Below are 22,203 nucleotides of genomic sequence, written 5' to 3' on the forward strand. Positions count from 1 at the left end.
TTTACTCTGGGTAGGGTCCAGGCACTCCCCTAAGAGTCCAGGCTGAGAGAGCATCCCTCTTTGTGCTATAGGCGCACGAAGACTGTTTGTATACCAGGGATAGACACTGATCCACAGCTCAGGGCCCCATAGGTTGCCCAGGCCTTCTCGCTGACACTCACATTTGGGGGGGTCCAGATCAGTCCCATACTGGCCTCCCCACTGTCAGTCTGGGGTCCAAGAGCTCTCCCCTGTTCAGATCAGCTGTCTCTGCTGGTTTTGCCAGCCCATTCTTTGCCAATTTGCTCATCACTCCTCTCTCTCTGTCACTGGGTTCCTTGGGTTCAGTTCAGTGATTAATTGTGTGTTTGCCTCTGCTTCCATCAGTCACAGGATGAAGGCTCCCGGATGGTTATAGACATCAAGTTCATTATCAGGAATGGGCATTCGAGGTGGTCTCTCCACTATTGCTTAGCTTGCCAATTGGTGTTATCCCTTTAGATCACTCAAGGTCACTCTGGTGCCTGATCTGTATTCGATCCTATGATTCCCTCTTCCCCCTAAATGTGGGCAGGATTCGCCTCTTTAAAAAGATGTTAAAAATGCACATCTATTGCTTTTAAATTTCAAACGAGCATTCTAGTACGTTATTTAGAATTGTTGGCATGTGTGAAATACTGAGTAGGGGAATTTAGTGAATAAGATTACTTGCACTTGCCTGGGAGTAGCACTCTTCATCTCCCAATAGAGTAGTAGCATTCAATTTTGTGCAACTCCACTTTGTGAGCACATTAAGAAAGTCTTTGATCTTACAGTTTTGTGTTTGATGTAAGTAGACGGAAAAGTGAGTTTTGCTGTTCATGGCATACTTTGTGTAATATTATGTTACATAGAGTCAGCTTGCCTATGGCACAACTATATTTAAAGGCTCCCCAAAACTATTACATTTCTTCATTTAAGTAGAGATAGAACAGTTGAATCGTTATAAACATGGGATCATTTACATGAAGCAGAAAAACACAAGAGCGCCACAAATTATGGTAGGAACAAAGCCAAGACTACAGTAGATGGTTTCTTTGGGCTTTTAAAAAAGGTGACAGAGAAAGCCGTGTTGCTGCCATTACCTGTGTTATTTCTTAGTACAATCCTCCCATTCACATGAATGGGGACATCACCTGTCTCCTCCTTTGGTGCATTGTCTGCACTGGCTCAAACAAAAGCCAATGTACATCCTTAGACAGAAAGCAATGAAACCTCACCTGGTCCTTTCTGTATCTCCCTGCCTGACTCCAAGTTAATGAGGTTCCAACAGAACCTAATGCACTAACTAATGAGCACTAGTAACTCTTGGTGACCTACGTCAGCACTTTAGCTGCTTATGTTTGATACTTAATAAATAACAGGACACAAGCCCAAATAAGGGTTTCCAACCCTTCGTACCTGCCCTGATAGTTAATTCTCCACAGTTTGCACCTGCCCTCGGGCACTGGGCTTCCTCTCCTGGCTCAACAACCAGATAACTATACTAAATTCTCTAAAAATTCCTTGGAAGTATGACGTTTCTCTGGTAAGCACCGATTCAAAGTGGTGGCAAAATAATGCCTACGTGGAGTGATAGAGCTCTCTCTGTCTCCTGCTCTTAGCTTGCCCCAATCACCGACTTGGTGAGAAACATCCCGTGTGCAGTGACAAAACGGAACAACCTCAGGAAAGCATTTCAAGAATACGCAGCCAAGTTTGACCCTTGTCAGTGTGCTCCATGTCCTAACAATGGCCGTCCCAGACTCTCGGGCACCGAATGTGTGTGTGTGTGCCAGAGCGGCACCTACGGTGAGAACTGTGAGAGGCGGTCTCCGGACTACAAGTCTGGTAAGTGTCAGCGATTGGTGGTGAGGTCGGTGCCTCTCCTACTCAGAAATATATTATAGGCTGATGAATTTAAGCGAAATAAAATTCACTAGCAACCTCCACCTTGTAAAAGAGCCTCCAAAAATTAGATTCCAAAGACAAACGATGCATGGCTCTGCTGTAACCTATGAACTGCATGACACTGGAAAAGCAATTTAATCTCCCCAAACTACAATCTTCTTGTCCATAAGATGAGGATAATTCTATTATTACTTGAGGGTTAAAGTGTGTGTGTGTTTAAACATTTTTAAGACACATATAAAGGATTCATAGTATAGTTACTATAAATTAGACATCATAAAATTATTACACGATATTATGTCTTAGTTACTCTTTTACTGTTGTGACAAAACACCATGAACACGTCAACTGACAGAAGAAGGGGTTTATTGAGGCTTACAACTCCGCAAGGTTAGAGTCTGTGGAGCAGTGGAGGATCTGGTGGCGGGTGGCTAGAGCAGCACCTGAGACCTTACATCTAGAACCACAAACAGGAAGCAGAGAGAAAACACTGAAAAACAGCACACAGCTTTTCAAACTTCAAAGTTCAACCCCAGCAACACACTTCCTCCAGCAAGACCACAATTCCTAAGCCTCCCCAAAACAGGGGTAGCAACTAGGGATCAAATATTCAAATGTCAGAAACTATGGGGCACATTTATCATTCAAAACACCACATGCTGCTACTGGAGATTTATACTATTATGTGTATTATAATGTATAAACAAGATGCTCATTGAGGGATAAATTAAGCCACAAGAAAAGTTTCCATACATGGTTAAATACATTAACTCAGATTTTCTTTAGAGGAGGGAAGAGGCCTAGGAGTGAGGATATGTTCTAATACTTATACAACTGCAATTGGATATATGCTTCTGTCTTCTTCAATGTTCTGTTGCTGTGAAGATCCATGGTGCTACCGTTGCAGCTCTTAGGATGGAAGCATGTAATTGGGGCTTGTTTACAGTTTCCGATGTTTAGTCCATCAGCAATGTGGCAGGAAGCATGATGGCACACAGGCAAACAGCTTAGCTGGGAGTTCTACATCTGAATCTGAAGACAGCAGGGAAATACAGGGGAACTGGCTTGGGCTTTGGAAACCTCAATGACCATTCCCCAGTGACGTACTCCCTCCAATAAAGTCACACTGACTCCAACAAGTCCACTCCCTAGTCCCTCTTAGGCAGTGCCACTCCCTGATCACCAAACATTCAAATATATGAGCCTGTGGAGGCCATTCTTATTCAAACCACCACAATTTTGTTCAGAAAATTTTAGTATTTGTACATATATGGGTATATATGCATATGCATGTGTTTTGCATGCATGTGCATACATTAATGATATATTTATTGATTCAGGTGATTCATAGTTGTTGAATTTTATTTATGAATTTGAGAACAGGAAGAGTTCTTGCATATGTAACTTCTTGCATACGTAACTTCTTGCAGCCCTCACTGGAAAACTGTTAACATCCCACAAAGCAAGTCACAGAGCAAATGTGAGAAAATCAGGTTGTGCTAGTTTCAAAGCCCCAATGTTTTTTGTAGCAGGAGGGCAATGGGTCTTCCTCTGTTCCAGACGCAGTGGATGGGAACTGGAGCTGCTGGTCTTCCTGGAGCCAGTGCAATGCCGCTTATAGGAGATCAAGAACTCGGGAGTGTAACAACCCTGCCCCCCAGAGAGGAGGGCGACGCTGTGAGGGCCAGCAGCGGCAAGAGGAAGACTGTACATTCTCAATAATGGAAAATGAGTAAGGTCGGGTGCCAGGGAACCAAGGATCACTGGTTAGCATCTGTTGTTATTAATTTAAAAAACACTTAGAATTTTAGATGTATCTACACAATGTACTATGAAGTACTAAATCTGCAGCTGCCCTTAGCTCACTAAGCAGTGGGTTCTGTCTATTAATCACTATCTGTATGTTATAAAGATGCAGAGTGGGCATGTTGCTTTAATATATGCATGTCTCTGTGTGCACACACACACACACAAACTTATGTTTCCCTTTTAGTGGACAACCATGCATCAGTGACAATGAAGAAATGAAAGAGGTAGACATTGAGGAGAGAGAAGCAGATTCAGGATGTCCTCAGCCTGCTCTCCCGGAAAATGGATTTATCTGGGTACATATCCTGACTGTAGCTTTTGACTAAGTTAAAAAAGAGAACTTGAAATGGAATTATTTTCCTACTTTAATAACATGCTGTCTCAAAAGCACAAAAGAATATCCAGAAACACTGGAACGCCCTTTTATCGGGAATTCCCTGGGGATATCTTCATACCTGCTTGTTTTCCTTTGTACCACTCAGGTCATGGAAGGCAGCAGACTATGTGAGTAGAGACTGGAGCTTCAGCACAGGGTTGGTTTGAATGATCAGAAGAGTCTGCAGCTGAGACCTGGTTGTTTACTCCTGAGTCTGAGAAAACTAGTGCCCATCATCTCCCTTGAGAGCCAATACAAGTCTCTCTCTCTCTCTCTCTCTCTCTCTCTCTCTCTCTCTCTCTGTCTCTGTCTCTGTCTCTGTCTCTGTCTCTGTCTCTCTCTCTCTGTGTGTGTGTGTGTGTGTGTGTGTGTGTGTGTGTGTGTGTGTGTGTTGGGGGTGGTTTCCAAGTCAGGTTTCTTTATGTTGCCCTGGCTGTTCTGGAACTCATGGCCTCAAACTCATGTGGATCCACCTACCTGTGCTTTCCAAGTTCTGGTGACTAAAGGAGTGTACCTCCCCTACCTGGCCTAATTAATATCTTTTTAATTTCATGTTTTTCATTAAACCATAATATGTTTCTATGCCTTTAATAAGAATTGGGCACTCACTGTCACACAGGTCTGTGGCTTTAGATATGAAACTTTCATTATATATATATATGTGTGTGTGTGTGTGCATATTTATATAAAATGTTAAAATTAATCATACAAGGCATGCTCTCATCCATTTTGCATTTTAAAACTGAATAAAACCTTTGCGCTAATCTTTTTCCAGCAGTATATTTATTATTAAAAGTCAGTAACACAAATCTCTAAACCAACTCTCACAAATATCCATGGTGGATAGTTCATATTGTATATTCTAATGATATTAAGTGATCTAATGATCTTAAGTGATCTTAAGTGGAGGCATTTTGGAAGGAGATAATTTCAACCAGTCTTATTCCAGAGCAGAGGTCTCAACTCTTATAAAGGAAAACATTAATGTTGGGCTGGCTCACAGTTTCATTGTCGTCATGGCTGGAAGCATGGTGGAACGCAGGCAGACATGGTGCTGGAGAAGGAGCTCAGAGTTCTACATCTTGATTGGTAGGCAGCAGGAAGGGACAGTGAGCCACTATGCCTAGCTTGAGCTTCTGAGGCCTCAGAGCCCACGTTCCTAGTGACACACTTCCTCCAACAAAGCCACATCAATTCCAGCAAGGCCACTCCTCCTGACAGTGCCACTCCCTGTGAGCCTAGGGGGGCCATTTGCTTTCAAACTACCACAGGTTCCCAAATGCACTGTCCACAAGCTCCCATACAATGCTAATACTTCTGGGTTGGGAATCATGGAGTAGAGACCAATGCTTCAGAACAGGTGTGAGCAACTACAGCCTGGAGGCTCGAGTTTATTATTTTTCAAAAAATTAAATTTTACAACAGTCACATTCATTTATTCACATATTACCTTTGACTGCTTCCAGCAGTACTAGAACATGAATAACTGTAACAGAGGACCTATGACCAGCGACTAACTAATACAGGTCCTTTATAGAAAAAATATTTTCTGGTTCCTGCTTTAGAACACGGATGTTAAAATTATGTATTGTCAGATCTAGCTGCCTAAATAATGTTTAACATATTTATGCCAGCTGCATTCAAGGACTATTAAAAAGTTCTTGTTATTTAATTTTAAAAACCCACTGAGGCTTTAAAGAGGAATTCATTGTGCTTGTGGATTCTTTTATAAAATTAGATTATGTCTCTTACTATTCCCTGCTGCTGTAACTAAGTCCCACACACTAGAGCAACATATGTACTAGAAAATGAGTTATTTAAACCTGGTGTGGTGACGCTCATCTTTATTTCCACAATTCAGGAGGCACAGGCAAGTATATTTATATAAGTTCAAAGCCATCTTGGTGTACATAGTGAGTTACAGACCAGTCAAGGTTATAGAGTGAGATCCTGTCTCAAAAAACAAAACCAAGCAAACAAGTACAAAACAGTTATTTAGCAGACAGTTGTGGAGTTTGGGCAGTAAGTTCAGTGATTACAACATATAAGTTGTTGCTGCTTTATTAGACAAATGGAGACAGAAGTTCAAAGCAATAACTAATTTCAGGAGGAATGCATGAATAAAAAGAATGCAACCATTAACTGGTGAGATGGCTCCGTGGGTAAAAGTGCTTACTGTACAAGTCTGGCCAAGTAAAGTCCATGAAACCCATGGTAGGGGAAGGGAACCAACTCCTAAGAGTGGTTCATCGACTTCTACATGGCAGCTGTGGCATGCTCATGCATACGCATATCACATGAGCACATGCTCGAGCATACACACACACACACACACACACACACACACACACCAGTAATTAGTCAAATAATTTTTAAAGTGTGCAGTCAATAACAAAATCCAAATCATCATTATTTTTAACAATTCACTGCTCTTGGAAACAAAGACATTTAGATTCTCCTAAAATGTAGTGTGAGCAAGTCATGAGAAGAGATGATTGCTGAGCTTTCACCTTCTGTCATATTCTCAACTTTAGTATTCTCCATCCTGGAAAAGGAATAGAGTGTTCCTTTACCACTCCCCTAGGGAAGATGATGGTTTGCGTGGTTTCAAAGGCTACTAAGGTTTCTATGAGGGTGTGTGTGTGTGTGTGTGTGTGAGTGTGCATGTCTATGTGTGTGCATGTGTGTGAACATACCTGTGTGTGTGCACACGTGCACACATATGCATGCCTGTGTGTGCATGTGTGTGTGACTGCATGTTTATTTGTATTGCATACAAGTGTGTGTGTGACTATGTGTGAGCATGCCTGTATGTGCATACATGCATGTGCATAAGTGCATGCCTATGTGTGTGTATGTATGTGGTGTGTATGAGAGGGAATGTTGTGAAGTTGCCACTTGTTTCAGCATCAGAGCAGATAAATGTGATAAAAGCTAGAGAAAGCCTTGTTCAAGATGCTGCCGAGCTGACAGTTCAGTGCACGTTCAGAAGCTGAAGTTTGCATAGAAGGTGTTCTGCATGAGCTGGGTCATGAGGGAAAGGCGGACAGAAGGTGGGCAGGACTGATGGAACAGCCAATGGAAGATGTCATGAGGGCATGGACAACACAAGAGACTGTGAGGATAAAAGAAGGGTAGGTGGTTTTGTTTCTTTAGAACACAAGTTTTGTGAAAAGAAATGCCAGGAGGTGAGGACAGTTGCATGGGTTAGTTTAACAATTTAATGTAAGAAGTGCAAGACCTGATTTTATCTAGAAAGTTATATTGAGCCTGTGTAAGGCAATGCTTTATCCATTATCTAGGAAAATATATAATGACTAATCAGTCACTAGGAAATGAACAGTTTTTAACTGATTTGCAGTCCATTCATCTCAATAACAATGGCACATGTTTATAAGTGTAGGATGATCATGCAATGTAAAGCCATAACGTTGAAAGCGGAAACCTTTTCTATTCCCGCAACACTAAGTATTTTTGTGACTTTTCTCAATGCAGTGACGCATGTTCAGGAAAGCATACATATGGACAAAAATGAAAATGAATAAATCTTTGAAAGATTACTTGACAGAAGTAACTCAGGGGAGGAAGGATGTACTTTTGCTCAGGATTCAGATGGGAAAGTTGTGAGTGAAAAGGCAACAGCATGAGCGGCTCCCAACCATGGTGAAAAGATGATGAGGCTACTTGCTCACCTCTCCAGGGACTAGGAAGCACACAGGGAGCACACACAGCCCAGGGAGAAAGTGTGAACTGGCTATAATCTAGAGGCCTGAACCCCAAGAACACACTTCCTTCCCCTAACTCTACTTCTTTTTTTCTTTTTTGAATTATTTATTTTTAAATTTAAATTAGAAACAAAGTTGCTTCACAAGTTAGTTCCAGGTCACTCTCCATTTCCCTCCCCTCCTCCCGTGCCCTCTCCCAACCCCCCCAATATCCCCTCATTTCCCCATGGAGGGTGAGGCCCTCCATGGGGGTATCCATAGTCTGTCATTTCATCCAGGGCAGGGCCTAGACCCTCCCCCAAGAGTCCAGGGTGAGAGTGCATCTCTCATTGTTGGATGGGAGTCCAAAGCCCATTTGTATACCTGGGATAAATACTGATCTACTACCCAAGGCTCAATACATTACCTAGGCCTCCTCACTGACACCCACATTCAGGGGGTCTTGATCAGTCCCATGCTGGATTCCCAGGCATCAGTCTGGGATTCAAAAGCTAACCCTTGTCAGGTCAGCTGTTTCTGGAGGTTAAACCAGCCCAGTCTTTACCCCTTTGGTCATCAGTCCTCCCTCTCTCTTACTGGCTTTCTTGAGTTCAGCTCAGTGCTTAGCCATGGGAGTCTGCCTCTTCTTCCATCAGCCACTCTGTTTCCCAGACTCTCTGGCCATGGGATTGTAGGCTGGCACTTCCAAGATCTATGTCTAAAATCCATATATGAGAGAGTACATGCCATGTTTCTCTTTTTGTGACTGTGTTACCTCACTCAGGATGGTTTCTTGTAGTGCCACCCATTTGCCTGCAAATCTCAGGATTCCATTGTTTTTTCTGGTGAATAGTACTAAATAGAGAATTTTCAATAGAGGAGACTAAAATGGCTGAGAGGCACTTGAGAAAGTGCTTAACATCCTTAGCCATCTGGGAAATGCAAAGCAAAACAACTCTGAGAGATCATCTTACTCCTGTCAGAATGGCTAAAATCAAAAACACCAACAACAATTTATGCTGGAGAGGATGTGGTAAAAGGGGAACACTCCTCCATTGCTGATGGGAGTGCCAACTTGTTCAGCCACTTTGGAAATCAGTATGGAGATTCCTCAGAAAAATGGGAATAAACCTACCACAAGACCCCAGCAACTCCACTCTTAGGCATATACCCAAAAGATGCACGTTCATACAACAAGGATGTCTGTTCCACTATGTTCATAGCAGCATTATTTGTAATAGCCAGAACTTGGAAGCAACCTAGGTGCCCCTCAACCGAAGAGTGGATAGGGAAAATGTGGTACATTTACACAATGGAGTACTATTCAGCAATAGACTCTACTTCTTTAAGGTTCCAAACCTCCCATTACAGTACCATATTCTGGGGCCCAAGTGTTCAAACATAAGAGCCTGCAGGGAATATTGCATGTTCAAACCATAGCAGAAGGCATCACATATGCAGTTTCATTTGGTTGAGTGTGTGTGTTGTATGTCTGTGTGCATGTTTGTGCACGTGTGTACATGAATGTGCATGGAGATGAGAGGTAAACTTTAAACAGCTTCCTCTGTTGCTTTCTGCTTTATTATTTCTGAGACAAAATCTCTCACTCAACCAGGAGCTCATCAGTTGGCTAGACTTTGTGGCCAGCAAGCCCCAGAGACCCTCCTGTCTCTACCTACCACCAATGCTAGAGTTACAGATTTGGGTCACCACATCTGGATTTTACACTGGTGCTGAAGATCCAGACTCAGGTCCATATGTTTACACAGCAAACACCTTCCAGACTAAGCCCCACAGAGCAATATTTTTCATCTCTTTTTGTTTTTGTCAATGGTGACAGGAGCCTGAGGAGACTTGCTCACATCTTCAAGCTTGGGCTCAAAGTGCAACCCAGCTATAGCCTATAAAGCCTGCACACCAGCCCCATTGTGGAGTCCTGACTGGACTTAAACTTTCAGAGATCTACTACCTCTACCTGTCAAGCGCTAGGATTAAAGGCATGTACCATCATGCCCAAAAGGAGCAGGGTTTTTTAGAGTACAAAAATTATAATGTGTTTACAGCAGAAAAATTAATTCAGAGAATGAACAGCTAAATGGATTTCTATGAACAAAGAGGTTGAGGAGGAGGAATAGAAAAAAACAATGTTTGGGCTGTGTGTATGAGTAGACTCTTAAGAAGACAATGTGAGTGCATAGATACCAAGAGTGTGCAATGGGCAGAATCCAGAAAGACCCTAAGATTTTCAGAAACAATAATTGATTACACTCATGATTTCTGCTTTCGGTTTTAATTCTAGAATGCAAAGAAACTGTACTCCATTGGGGAGGAAGTTGAAATTTCATGTCTTACTGGATTCAAAGCTATTGGGTACCAGTACTTCAGATGCTTGCCAGACAGAACCTGGAGGCAAGGAGATGTTGAATGCCAACGTAAGAGCGGGGCAAGCATTTGCATGACTCCCCTGCAGAGTGAAAGTGCCCAATACAAGTAGAGCAAAAACAGTTCAGTTCATTTTAATACTTTCTAGCAACTGTGCTGAAAAGACTTAGTGAAGCAATAAATGGGGCTCCTTTGCTACAGCCATGTTTCAAAATACTAGATTTCAGCGCTCCTGCCCCTGCATATTAGCCTCGTGCACATAGCACTATGAAGTATGCCTCTAAAAAAGAAATGCATGGAACCAGAAAACTTATCTAACCACAGGAATCTGCCTTGGGTAATGTAAAAACAAATGGATATATCCCAGAAAGGTAGTACTCAATTCGGGATTTTGAACAAGTTGCCATTTATGTCCAAACTGCTATTCTTTGGAGGGGAGGGGGTGTACAATCACATCCTTTTACAGGAAAAGGCCAAATAAACTGGTGTTTCTTGTGGCTACCCATGCTGTAGGAAGGTAAAAACTGAGATTCAAACAAGACTCAAACCAGGACCTCAAACACCTTATGGAACCATTACACAGAGATCAGTGTCCTGCACCTGTCCCTCAACAGTGTTGCAACTCGCCTTAAGAAAAACACAAAAAGAAGGTAGTGGGATGGTTTGGAAGATAAGAACACTTGCTAGTCATGCAGAAGACCCAGGTTTGATTCCAAGAACCCCATAGCAGCTCACAATCACCTGTGTATATAGATCCAGGAGATCTGGCACCCTCTTCTGACTCCCTAGGCACACACAAGCATGCAAACACATCTACATAACATAAAATACATCTATAAAAAGAAAGGAAAACACAAGAAGTATAAAAGTAAAATAAATTATTTCTTGAAAGAAAAATATTAAAAAGCTGTAATAGAAATCAGGTGTGCCTGGGGATAATTCATCAACAAATAGAGCTCAGCTGTCAGAAAAAGGGTTTTTTAGTGGTGTTTCTGAGAAGTTGGGGGATCCAACGTTCAGTGATTAAAAGGAGGTGCCACAGCTGAACAAACACAGGAAAACTCACCAGCACTGCCTCTTTGGTCACGAATCATCTGCCTACACTTGTGGACTCTTCTGCTCCACTAAACACATTTAAGATATTTCTCTCCCTGCAGGGACGGAGTGCCTCAAGCCAGTTGTTCAGGATGTCCTGACAATCTCCCCATTTCAGAGAGTGTATAAGATTGGTGAATCCATTCAGCTGACGTGCCCCAAAGGCTCTGTTGTTTCTGGGCCATCAAGGTACACATGCGAGGGAGACTCCTGGACACCTCCCATCTCAGATTCACTGACCTGTGAAAAAGGTGAGCAGCAACTCGTGACTTGGGATTCTCATAAGCTTTGGCTCCTCAGGATGAGAAATTCAGCATCCACAGCATTGATGCTTCTCAAGTGGATTTTAGGATGAAAGGGGACATGCATTTCACCCCGTGTTGAAGATGAGATAACACCTTACTAGCCAAGTAAATGTCTTTACGTTTTAGAGAGTGAGCTCAATTTCCCTTTCCAATAAAAAACTTTTGTCATTTACAGACAGTCCAAGGAGTGTAAGTTCTGTCATCTAACAAGATCTGAATTAATTGATAACAACTGAAAGGTTTTGTTCACACAGAGACAATAAAAAGTGGGTAACACATAATTAGGCATTGTATTAATTACCTATATCTGAAATTTCCTAGTGGCTTTTAGTTCATCATCTGTATCTCTTATCTCTGTCACCTTCTCTCAACAATGTCTTTCAGTGATTGGTGACATTTTTTTATAATTAACTACCCAAGACCCATCTTCCTGATATTGATGTTACTGAAACAGAAAGAAATCAGTGTCTGGTGTTTGTTTAAAATGCTCCCAGCTAGAGAGGATTTTGAATATTTTTACTATGAAGAAACAGATCTGTTAACTTTGAATAGAACAGTAATTTTTGCATGTACTAAAATGTCAGATGAAACACCAAGAATAGAAACACACTTTATATATCAATTTTAAAAGTTTTTAGTCAAGCCAGGTGTTGGTGGCACATGCCTTTAATCCCTGCGCTCGGGAGACAGAGGCAGGCTAATCTCTGTGAGTTCGAGGCCAGCCTGGTCTACAGAGCGAGTTCCAGGACAGCCTCCAAAACAATACAGAGAAACCCTGTCTTGAAAAACCAAAAAAAAAAAAGGATTTATTTAGTCAATATAAAATTTTAATAATCCTCCCTGTCAAATCCTGTATCCCTGGAGCTGAGAACAATTGTTTTGAAGAGAAAAAAAATATAGAAATATATTTGAAACAACTTACAAGAGAACACAACTGAATCTTCAGATTTCCCTAAATCTTTCTAATGGTCTCATCCATAACTTATTTAAAAATGGGTTTTGAAAGCCACTATTGTTTAACTATTTAAAGACTTTGTCTTAAAAATAAGTCTACTTTTAATTATTTTGACAGTTTGCATGTTGAATCAACTTATATAATAACAAGGATACCTGGTTTTTTTCAAACATCTACTTTTTGGAGAGAGAGAGAGAGAGAGAGAGAGAGAGAGAGAGAGAGAGAGAGAGTACATGCATGCATGTTTGTGAGTGGGTATATATGCACATGTGTGCTAACATATGTGTAAGTCAGAGGTTGATATGGATGATTTCCTCGGTCACATTCCACTTTGTTTTCTTCTAAAAGGGGCTCTCATTAAACCTGTAGCCCATCTACTTGGTTAGGCTCACTGGCCAGAGAGTTCCAGGACTCTGCCCATCTCCACTTCCCCAGTGAATTCAGAAGACCCTGCCACATTCAGCTCTTTATAGGCATGCCGGGGATCCAAACTCAGGTCCTCAAGTTTGTGCGGCAAGCTCTCTACCAACTGAGCATGCCCCTAGCCTTAAGCTTGTAAGCTTTCCTTAAAGTGACTTATTCTATTTATTTCCAAAATAATGGCTTTCATTATGATCTTTTCATTTATGTGCATTGTTGTTTCTGGCTCTTATTTTTCCCCATTTCCCTACCTCCATGCTCTCTCTCCTCTCTACTTCTTGTGGTCACCTTCCTCTTCCCTTATATTGCTCAGTCTGCTTCCATGTCACATATGTAATACATATTCATAGACGTAGGTGAATCTAAACATGAGAGAAACCACATTATTATTTGTTTTTCATCTGGCCATTACCCTCCTTTGTACCCACACCCTTCCTCTTAGATCTCTTCTTATGAGAGAAATCATGTGGTATCTGTGCCTTTGAGTCATGTCTCACTTTTAATCAGAATTCTTGAGGATGCATCTGAGATAAGATATTAAGCTAATTTTGCTTTTGAAAAGAACAGAAACACACAGAGGGAACATTAGACTAAGCTTATTCATCAGCTCTCCTAACTCCCTGTATGCCTTCTGTCCTGTTCCTTTGTACTCTTCTGGGCTTTCACAGTATTTGAGGGAAGAGGAGAAAGTTAACCTTTCAACTAACCTGAGGTTTGAGAGATGCTGTGGGAACTGGTTAGAACTTCAGGGGAATGTTGTGTCATCACAGGCTCTTGAGCATATTATTGATAAGCAGTATGAGCATCAGAAGAAGAGATAGGCTTGGACATTTCAGGATTCCAAAGCTAAGATGCAGATGTGTATGCATACATACTTATGTACACACCCAACTCTGTCTTTGGAAATTTAAATTACAAGGAGACAAAGAGATGAGATGTCTCACATCTAGATAAAGGAAATAAAATATCCTATATATTTTGTCTACCATGACAGTAACAGAAAGACCATAGTCAAAGAAAGGAAAATATATGGAATAGTAAAAGTGAAGACACTTTCAGGCTGTTGCTTGGCCAAAACTGACTCTTGGCTCTTTCCATGTAAAAGGGTGTTTTCACCATGAAGAAACAAGGTGATGGCCACTACTTTCCTCCATAGTTGTTTTCTTCCTCCCTTTGAGGACCAACCTTTTAGACAACAGCTCAGAATGTCCTTCATCTCTCAGCATGATGAAGTATCCCCTTTATGTTACTGAGTGTGGCCTCTGACTTAGTCTATTCCAGCAACAGCTTCCTCCTGAAAAATCAGAAATCAGAGATGATGAAAAGCTCGTGTGTGATCACTGAGCACTTCAGACTGACAGTGATAAGATGGTGTTCCACATGACTTGAAAGTTGACTTCTCACTGCAAGCAATGGAGGCTTGGACCTCCCTGCCACCTGTGTGACAAGGGCATAGAAGAGCAATTCTATAAGAAACAGTGGTAACTTATCCATGTCAGTGCAAATCTGCATAGCTGCAGCCCACCTCACTCATCTCTTCTGACATCCATGCTACTAATCACATTTCTCCAAGGTTGTCTAGGTTCTTGGCCACATTTTACCAGATGGAGTGAAGGCTCCAAAAGAAGATAATATTAGAAAGTAGAATTATCTGGGAAAATCCCATGGTTGTTTTCAGTACTCAGATGGGTCTCTAACAAAAACCTCATTTCATCAAATCTTGTGCACAATAGGCTGAGTAAGAAACTGTGAGCCAGATCCCATGTTCTGCTATGTAATTTAAAGAATATATCTGCATGTGGCTGCTTACTTACTCTCTCAACAGTTAACTTGTTCACAAAGGCATTCTGGTCCTGTGGATGCAGATGAATCAGACCCAGTTCAGGAAAGTTTGGCTCATCCGACACGGTTGGGTTGTCAGCTTTAGGTCTAATGTAGCTATTCTAGACATCCCTCTGGAACAACACTAACCAAGGATTTTCCTTACAGAGAATATACCCCAAGTATCAACTGCCCACTTTAGGTCCCTTCCTCCATGTAGACTCTATTCAATTCTTCATCCTAGTTCAAGCATGTTTCTTTTGGAATCTTTCCTTACGCTTCCCAGCCAAGATCAGTACACAGTCTCCTAAATCCATGTTGCCTTTTTAAAGAATTACCCCTACTTTCATTTACAAATTCACTGTTAGACTACTTTATGCACATGAGATAAAAAGTCTACATATCTAATTCTCTCCAGTTCTGTGTCTGGTACCTTGGTCCAATTACTGTCACCTTTCTCCTGAATTGCTAACAAACTTCCCTCTAAATTAATCAAAGAACCAAACCACTGTTGTTTCCTTCCTCTATCTTCATTGATATCTCTACTCCTTCCAACTTCCCCTCACTCTTTTCCTCCTTCCCTTCCTTCTTTCCTTTTTAGTTAACCATAGAATCCAAGTGCATAGAATATATAAATGAATCAACAGCTACATTCATCCTGCATGAAAAAATGGACTTTCAAGTTATTAACCCCCCACTCCCACCCCTATACACACACACACACACACACACACACACACACACACACACACACCAAACTGCAAGATTCTCATAGTTAACACCCACAATGCTAGATCTCAAAGATGTTATGTTTATTCTTGCCTTCTTCAGACTTCCAGCAGGTTTCAACTGTCTTGACTTTCTCCACATTAGTTTCCTACCTCCCTAGCTGTTGCCTTGTTTTTCACAGGTTCCTGCAAGAACATTAAACATTAGTCTTCTTAGACTAAGGTTTGTCCACCACCTCATGATGGACTCTTGTACTGGGTAATCTTAGTCATATCTGCATGCTTAACAATTTCCTCACAGACTTGATAAATTTAATCCTTAACACAGATTTTTCTATGAACTCTGAATAGGGATAACCAGACCCCTCTAAGTCTATTTATCTGGTTAGCCTAAGAGTACTACAAACTCAACATGGGCGGAAAGAGTTCGGATTTGTCATCTTTCCATGCCTGAAATCAACCATCCTCTGATACTTTCCCTTTCAGAAAAAAACCCAGTGCCTCTTCTCTTTTTTTCTTTTCTTTTTTAATTTAAATTAGAAACAAGCTTGTTTCACATGTCAATCCCAGCTCCCTCTCCTTCCCCTCCTTCCCTGCCCTCTCCACCAGGTCCTCCAGTTCCCTACCCAATCTCCACTCCTATCCCCAAGGAAGGTGAGGCCCTCTATGGTGGATCTCCAATGACTGTCATTTCATCCAGGGCAAGGCCTAGGACCTCCCCCAAGAGTCCTGGCTGAGAGAGCATCCCTTATTGTGGCATGGGCAGTCAAAGTCTATTTGTACACCTGGGATAAATACTACCCAAGGCCCCATAGTTTACCTAGGCCTCCTCACTGACACCCACCTTCAGGGAGGCTGGGTCAGTCCCATGCTTTCAACACAGCCAGAAATCTGGGGTCCAAGAGCTCCCCCTTGTTCAGGTCAACTGTTTCTGTGGGTTAAAGCAGCCCAGTTTTAACTCCTTTGCCCTTAGACACTAATAATTAAGCCTGAGTGCCATCATAACTTACCACAATATTGACAGAATTTATTTTAACACACACATACAGAGAGAGAGAGAGAGAGAGAGAGAGAGAGTTTACCTACTTCATTCTAGTTTGCCACGTTTTTAATTTTTTACTTTATTTTCTTTCTTTTTTTTGGTTTTAACGAGACAGGGTTTTTCTGTATTGTTTTGGAGGCTATTGGTCCAGCCCTGCCTCGAACTCACAGAGATCCACTTGCCTCTGCCTCCCGAGTGCTGGGATTAAAGGCGTGCGCCACCACCGCCAGGCTATTTTCTTATCTTACATACCAACCACAGTTCCCCCCCCCTCCCACCCTGCTCTTCCCCCCACCTACTCCCAACCTAACCCTATCCACCCCTCCAAAAGGGTAAAGCCTCCCTGGGGAGTTAACAAAACCTGGCACATTAAGTCGATGCAGCAGCAAGCCTCTCCCTGGTGTGTCAAGGCTGAGTGTGTCATCCTACCATAGGGAATGGGTTCCAAAATGCCAGCTCATGCACCAGGAACAGATCCTGGTCCCACTGCCAGAACCCTCCTCCAAACAGAGCAAGCCATACTACTGTTGCCCACATGCAGAAGGCCCTGCTTGGTCCCATGCAAGCTCCACAACTGCTGTCGAAATAGAGTTGGTGAGTTCCCTTGAGCTTGGTTCAGCTGTCTCTATAGATTTCCCCATCGTGGTCTTGACATCCCTGCCCCTCATATAATCCCTCCTCCTTCTCTTTGACTAGACTCTTTGACTGGGCCTGGATACACACATATAATTCATCTACTTCTCTTTTTTTTTTTCACATCCAGACCCTTGTTCTAAATTGCCATCCCTTTTGTACCTGAATCACTATAATAACATCATAGATTATGTACCACAGCCTTCTTCTCTTGACCTATACCTCTCCAAAACTATTTTTCCACTAAAGTCAGAGCCTATCTCTTTTTCAAAATCCAAACCTGCTGCTGTCACATATTCCCTTGCTTAAAAGTCATCAAAGTTGTGCTGCTTAGAAAATAAAAGGGGGAATGGCCTGATTAGACACCTTAATTTCCATCACGTACCACTTCAAAGGCAACATATTATTTTGTTCTTTTGTTTTTCTGCACTCAGCCACACTGGCATTCTCTCGGTTCCAGGAAAGTCACACACTGTCTCATTTTGAACATTTTCATGCGTGATGTTCTTTCTGCTTCTGAGAGTCTCCACATCCTCGCCTCGAGACACACGCGCGCACACACACACACACACACACACACACACACACACACACACACACACATACACACACACTTCACAGTTCCTAACCTTCCTGGTAACATCAGTTTTTCTAAGTGCATGCTTTCTCTTTACTGTCACTGATATTGTTAGCCATTCTCTATGCATAACGCTGCTTTTTTGATCACCATCTATCAGTCCCCACACAGTACAGGATGTGAGGCACAGGTTTCTCAGTCCGTTCTCAGACCCTAGCAGAGGGCTGAGGGCATCACAAATGATCCATAAGTATCTGAAAGACAGATGAGCAAAACTCTCTTCCTTTCTATATTTTTTTGTTTTACTTTTCTGAGCTCAAGAGCAATTTTAGGTTGGAAAATAACAAAGGAGGTGAGCTGGAAAGGACATTTCAGATGGAATATTTCATGGTGAGTTATTTAGAGTAGCCACGACTAGTGATCTAACCTGGGAGATAAATGAGAACCCTTCACCCCCTGCCAGCTCTCCTGAATGTAAGCTTGTCACTTGAAACCCTCGAGACACCCTTCTCCCTCCTCTCTTCTGTTTCAGATAAAACTCTGACAAAATCAAAGGGCCTTTGTCAGCCAGGACAAAAACAATCAGGATCCACGTGTATTTGTATGTCTCCAGAAGAAGACTGCAGGTATGAAACTCCCTGAGGTGTGTCTGCAAACAGAGGAAAACAGTCTAACAGTCAGTCTGATGGAGAAGCCAACATTGACACACAAATACAAAACATTAATTTTCACATGACTGAAACTCATATGAGCTGAATTCATCTTTTCCTATTGGGGAGCAAGCTCTTTTCAATTAGTTCTTTTATTTTTTAGGTTAAAATATAATTATGCCATTTCCCCCTTCACTTTCCTAACTCCAATATGCCTCCTGGGAGCAAGATTTTTAAATTATGTCTCAGCCTGGCTCCTGAAGTTTGTGTTGCTTTTATATATTTAAGCGGTCTAACTTTTGTGTTAAAAATTATTCCTGTCCATGTAAAACTCTCAAGCTCTACTACGTTATAGGCTTCACTCCCTTACTGAATACAGTTTAAGGTAGTAACTCCACTAAGTTAGAGTAAAGAAAGTGTTGAGTATGGACTACACCCTATACCACACACACACACACACACACACACACACACACACCACATACCACACACACACACACACACACATACACACACGCACATACCACACCAGACATACTGCACACATACCACACACACCACACAGGCACACACACCACAGCACACATACCATACACACACACCACACACACCATACACACACAGACACACCACATACCACACACACACACACACCACACCAGACATACTGCACACACACCACATATACCATACACACACACATACACACCACACACCAGACATACTGCACACATACCACACACCACACATGCACACACACCACAGCACACATACCATACACACACACACCACACATACCATACACAGACACACATACCACACACACACACACACACATACACACACACACCCCACTACACACTTGCTGGTTATTTCTTTCATGCTGGTCAGAAAGAAAAACTAGATGTTCTCAGGTGAGTACTGTCTTCTCTCTGCTGCCTTTTCTTTACTGAACAAATTCAAGGGTGCCAACAATGTTTATTACTTTTAAGGACCTATCTCAGCTGAATGCAAGAAAAATCCCAAGCATCATTTTCTTGATAAAGCTTTATTTCTCTATTTCACACACAAAGAAAGAGAGGAAAGCATGGTGGGTGTGATGGTTTGAATGGAGGGACTCATAGATTTGAAAACTTGGTTCCAGTTTGTGGAACTGTTTGGGAAAGGTTAGGAGGTGTGGTATTGCAACTTCTTTTATTGTTTTATTAAAAAATCGAATTCAGGAGCTAAATATTAGGGAATAAACCTAAGAGGTCTACCAAGAAACAATCCTGGCCCTCTCTCCACCTTCCCAAATAGACCAGGTTGTGCATCTCTTTAGGCCCCTCCTTATTCCTCCTGTGTGTTCCTCTATCTTCCTCTGAGTCAGCCAGAAAACTCTATGGTCCACTATAACCTGCTGAATGTGAACTTCACCCTCCAGACCTCCAGCCTTGAAGCGGGGTCTGACTCCTTTGCCAGTCTGGAAGCAACAATACAAACAAATCTCTGGCAACAATGTGGTCTTATTGAGGGACGTTTGTCACTGCATTTGGACTTTGTGAACTCAAAAACCCATACCATTCTCAATTATCTGTCTCTCTGCTTGTGGATCAAGATGTAAGCTCTCCGCAACTGCTCCAGCACTGTGTCTGCCTGCCTGACGCCATGCTCCCCACCATGGTGGTCATGGATTCTAGCCCTCTGGACCAGTTAGTCCCAAATTAAGAACTTCATTTATAAGTTGTTATTCGTGGTGCTTTATTTCTGCAGTAGAAAAATAACTAAGGCATGGGTGTGTTTGTTCAGGGAAGACAGAGGCTCCTCCCTTTTGACATTTTTCATGGTCTGAGATTACTTTGCTAGAGCAACAAGGAAGACTACAAGTGGAAACGTTCTTGTTATGTTTAGTTATCTTTTCCTGGAAAACCCTTCTCTTGCTTCATCTTGCTCATTTACTCAGAGTCAAATTAGTTTCAGTTCCTGAGAAAGTAACAGAACCCATGTTGCAGAAGATGTCAACAGACTAGGCACCAGTGTGAGTGTGTCACTTTTAACACTCATTAGTTCCAAGATTTCCCTGTGCAAATGTGGACAAACATTTGGAAATGCTCAGTCCCACTATAGGAGAGCACAGTGGGTCTTCTTCTCTAAATCCCACAATGTAAATGAGTTCAAAAGCAGTTCGCCTTGTTCACCTCAGTTTTTTCCACAAATGGTCCTGTCACCAAAAGATGCACTCTGGAAACTACTAGCAGCATTCACATTGTCCTTTTAACAGAGGAAGCTTCTTCTGTGTCTGTGCAGCACCAAATCTTAAGCATATATGCTCCCCCTGGAGAGCCCATCACAACTGTGCTACACCTTTCAGCCCTTCCTCTACCCAGCATTCCTCCTCATAAGGAGTGAAGGTGTTGAGAGTGGCTAGCCCATGGCTTATTTCTTCTGAATAGATAAAGTAGCCTTTTCCTCTAGGGCATGAGGCCTCCTTTCTGAAAATAGCTTTGCATACTGGTGCACTGACTGTTAACTCTGAAGAAATAACCACAGGAAGAACTCAGATTTGAAGTAATCAAACAGATCTGTGCTCTCAGCCAAGAGAAAAGCTGATCTCATATTACATTGTAGTAGCAGGATGTGTTTTCTTATCTATGGAGATGAAATGAGTGAGCCAAGGAATGACTTAAAGCCTCATGCTCTGAAGCACAGCACAAACACATTTTAAAGCATGTGATGAAGATACTGTGCAGCAGCAATAGATTAGTTATTTAAAGTTCCAAGGAGATACAGACCCTGGGCTGCACTGATCAGGGTAAGCCAAAACTACATTTGATATCAGCAAACAGAAAGAACGCAATGCTGATGGGTAATAGCAAAAAAACAAACAAACAACAAAAAAGGAATCTTAAGGGTTTAGATATTTGATTGATATAATTGCAAGATATTAATCAGGGACTTGGGGATGGGAAAATAAAACAGGACAGTTGGTTGGAGTTAATCATAGAAAATCTTAGTTACTGAATTGTTCATACTTAAGCATGAATTAAGTTGCAAGCGATGCCAAGATTAAGATGGAAATTCAAAAAAGATGAGTCTCAGAAACAATACAAGATGAAATTGGGGGGCAAGGCTAGAAGAAAAGAACTGACAATGAAATATAAAAAAAACCCTAGTGAGGAAAACTTGAGTGTCAAGTCATGAAACTGGCTATATATCATACATTTTTCCTGCCCTCACATATAACCCTTGATTTCCTTCTGTGTACAGCAATTACTCAGAAGATCTCTGTATATTTGATGTGGGATCCGGACAACACTTTACTTCATCTGCTTGCAACTTTTTGGCTGAAAAATGTTTAAACAACAACCAGTTCCATTTTGTACATGCGGGTTCTTGCCAAGAAGGTTCACAGTTAGAATGGGGTCTTGAGAGGCTACAACTCGCATTGAATAGCACAAAGAGAGTGTCCTGTGGATATGACACCTGCTATGACTGGGAAAAATGCTCAGGTAAGATGTTGTCATAAATATATACTAGAAATGTTCTTAATTGATTTCTACTCAGATGGCATGGTATATTCCTTTTTTTTTTTTTTTTTGGTTCTTACGAGGCAGGGTTTCTCTGTATTGTTTTGGACGCTATCGGTCCAGCCCGGCCTCGAACTCACAGAGATCCGCCTGCCTCTGCCTCCCGAGTGCTGGGATTAAAGGTGTGCGCCACCACCGCCCGGCTGCCATGGTATATTTCATCCACATTTATGCATCACATTTCTAGAATAACTTGACTTTAATCAAAATTTATTTTTATTGAAATTTTAAT

The 22,203-nt window shown here is 41.8% G+C and overlaps 1 protein-coding gene across 1 annotated transcript in view; it reads left to right on the plus strand.

The window, feature by feature from the left end:
• The window catches only part of C6 (complement C6), a 94,479-nt gene that overhangs the window by 66,400 nt on the left and 5,876 nt on the right, over nucleotides 1-22,203 (plus strand). Inside the window, exons 11-17 of the mRNA XM_040757751.1 lie at nucleotides 1,623-1,848; nucleotides 3,469-3,640; nucleotides 3,902-4,013; nucleotides 10,097-10,229; nucleotides 11,337-11,525; nucleotides 18,288-18,381; nucleotides 21,652-21,893. Coding sequence (XP_040613685.1) covers nucleotides 1,623-1,848; nucleotides 3,469-3,640; nucleotides 3,902-4,013; nucleotides 10,097-10,229; nucleotides 11,337-11,525; nucleotides 18,288-18,381; nucleotides 21,652-21,893 — 1,168 coding nt within the window. The remainder of the gene's footprint in view (nucleotides 1-1,622; nucleotides 1,849-3,468; nucleotides 3,641-3,901; nucleotides 4,014-10,096; nucleotides 10,230-11,336; nucleotides 11,526-18,287; nucleotides 18,382-21,651; nucleotides 21,894-22,203) is intronic.

Source organism: Mesocricetus auratus, unplaced genomic scaffold (genome assembly GCF_017639785.1).
Source record: "Mesocricetus auratus isolate SY011 unplaced genomic scaffold, BCM_Maur_2.0 Super-Scaffold_100015, whole genome shotgun sequence".
NCBI classification, from domain to species: domain Eukaryota; kingdom Metazoa; phylum Chordata; class Mammalia; order Rodentia; family Cricetidae; genus Mesocricetus; species Mesocricetus auratus.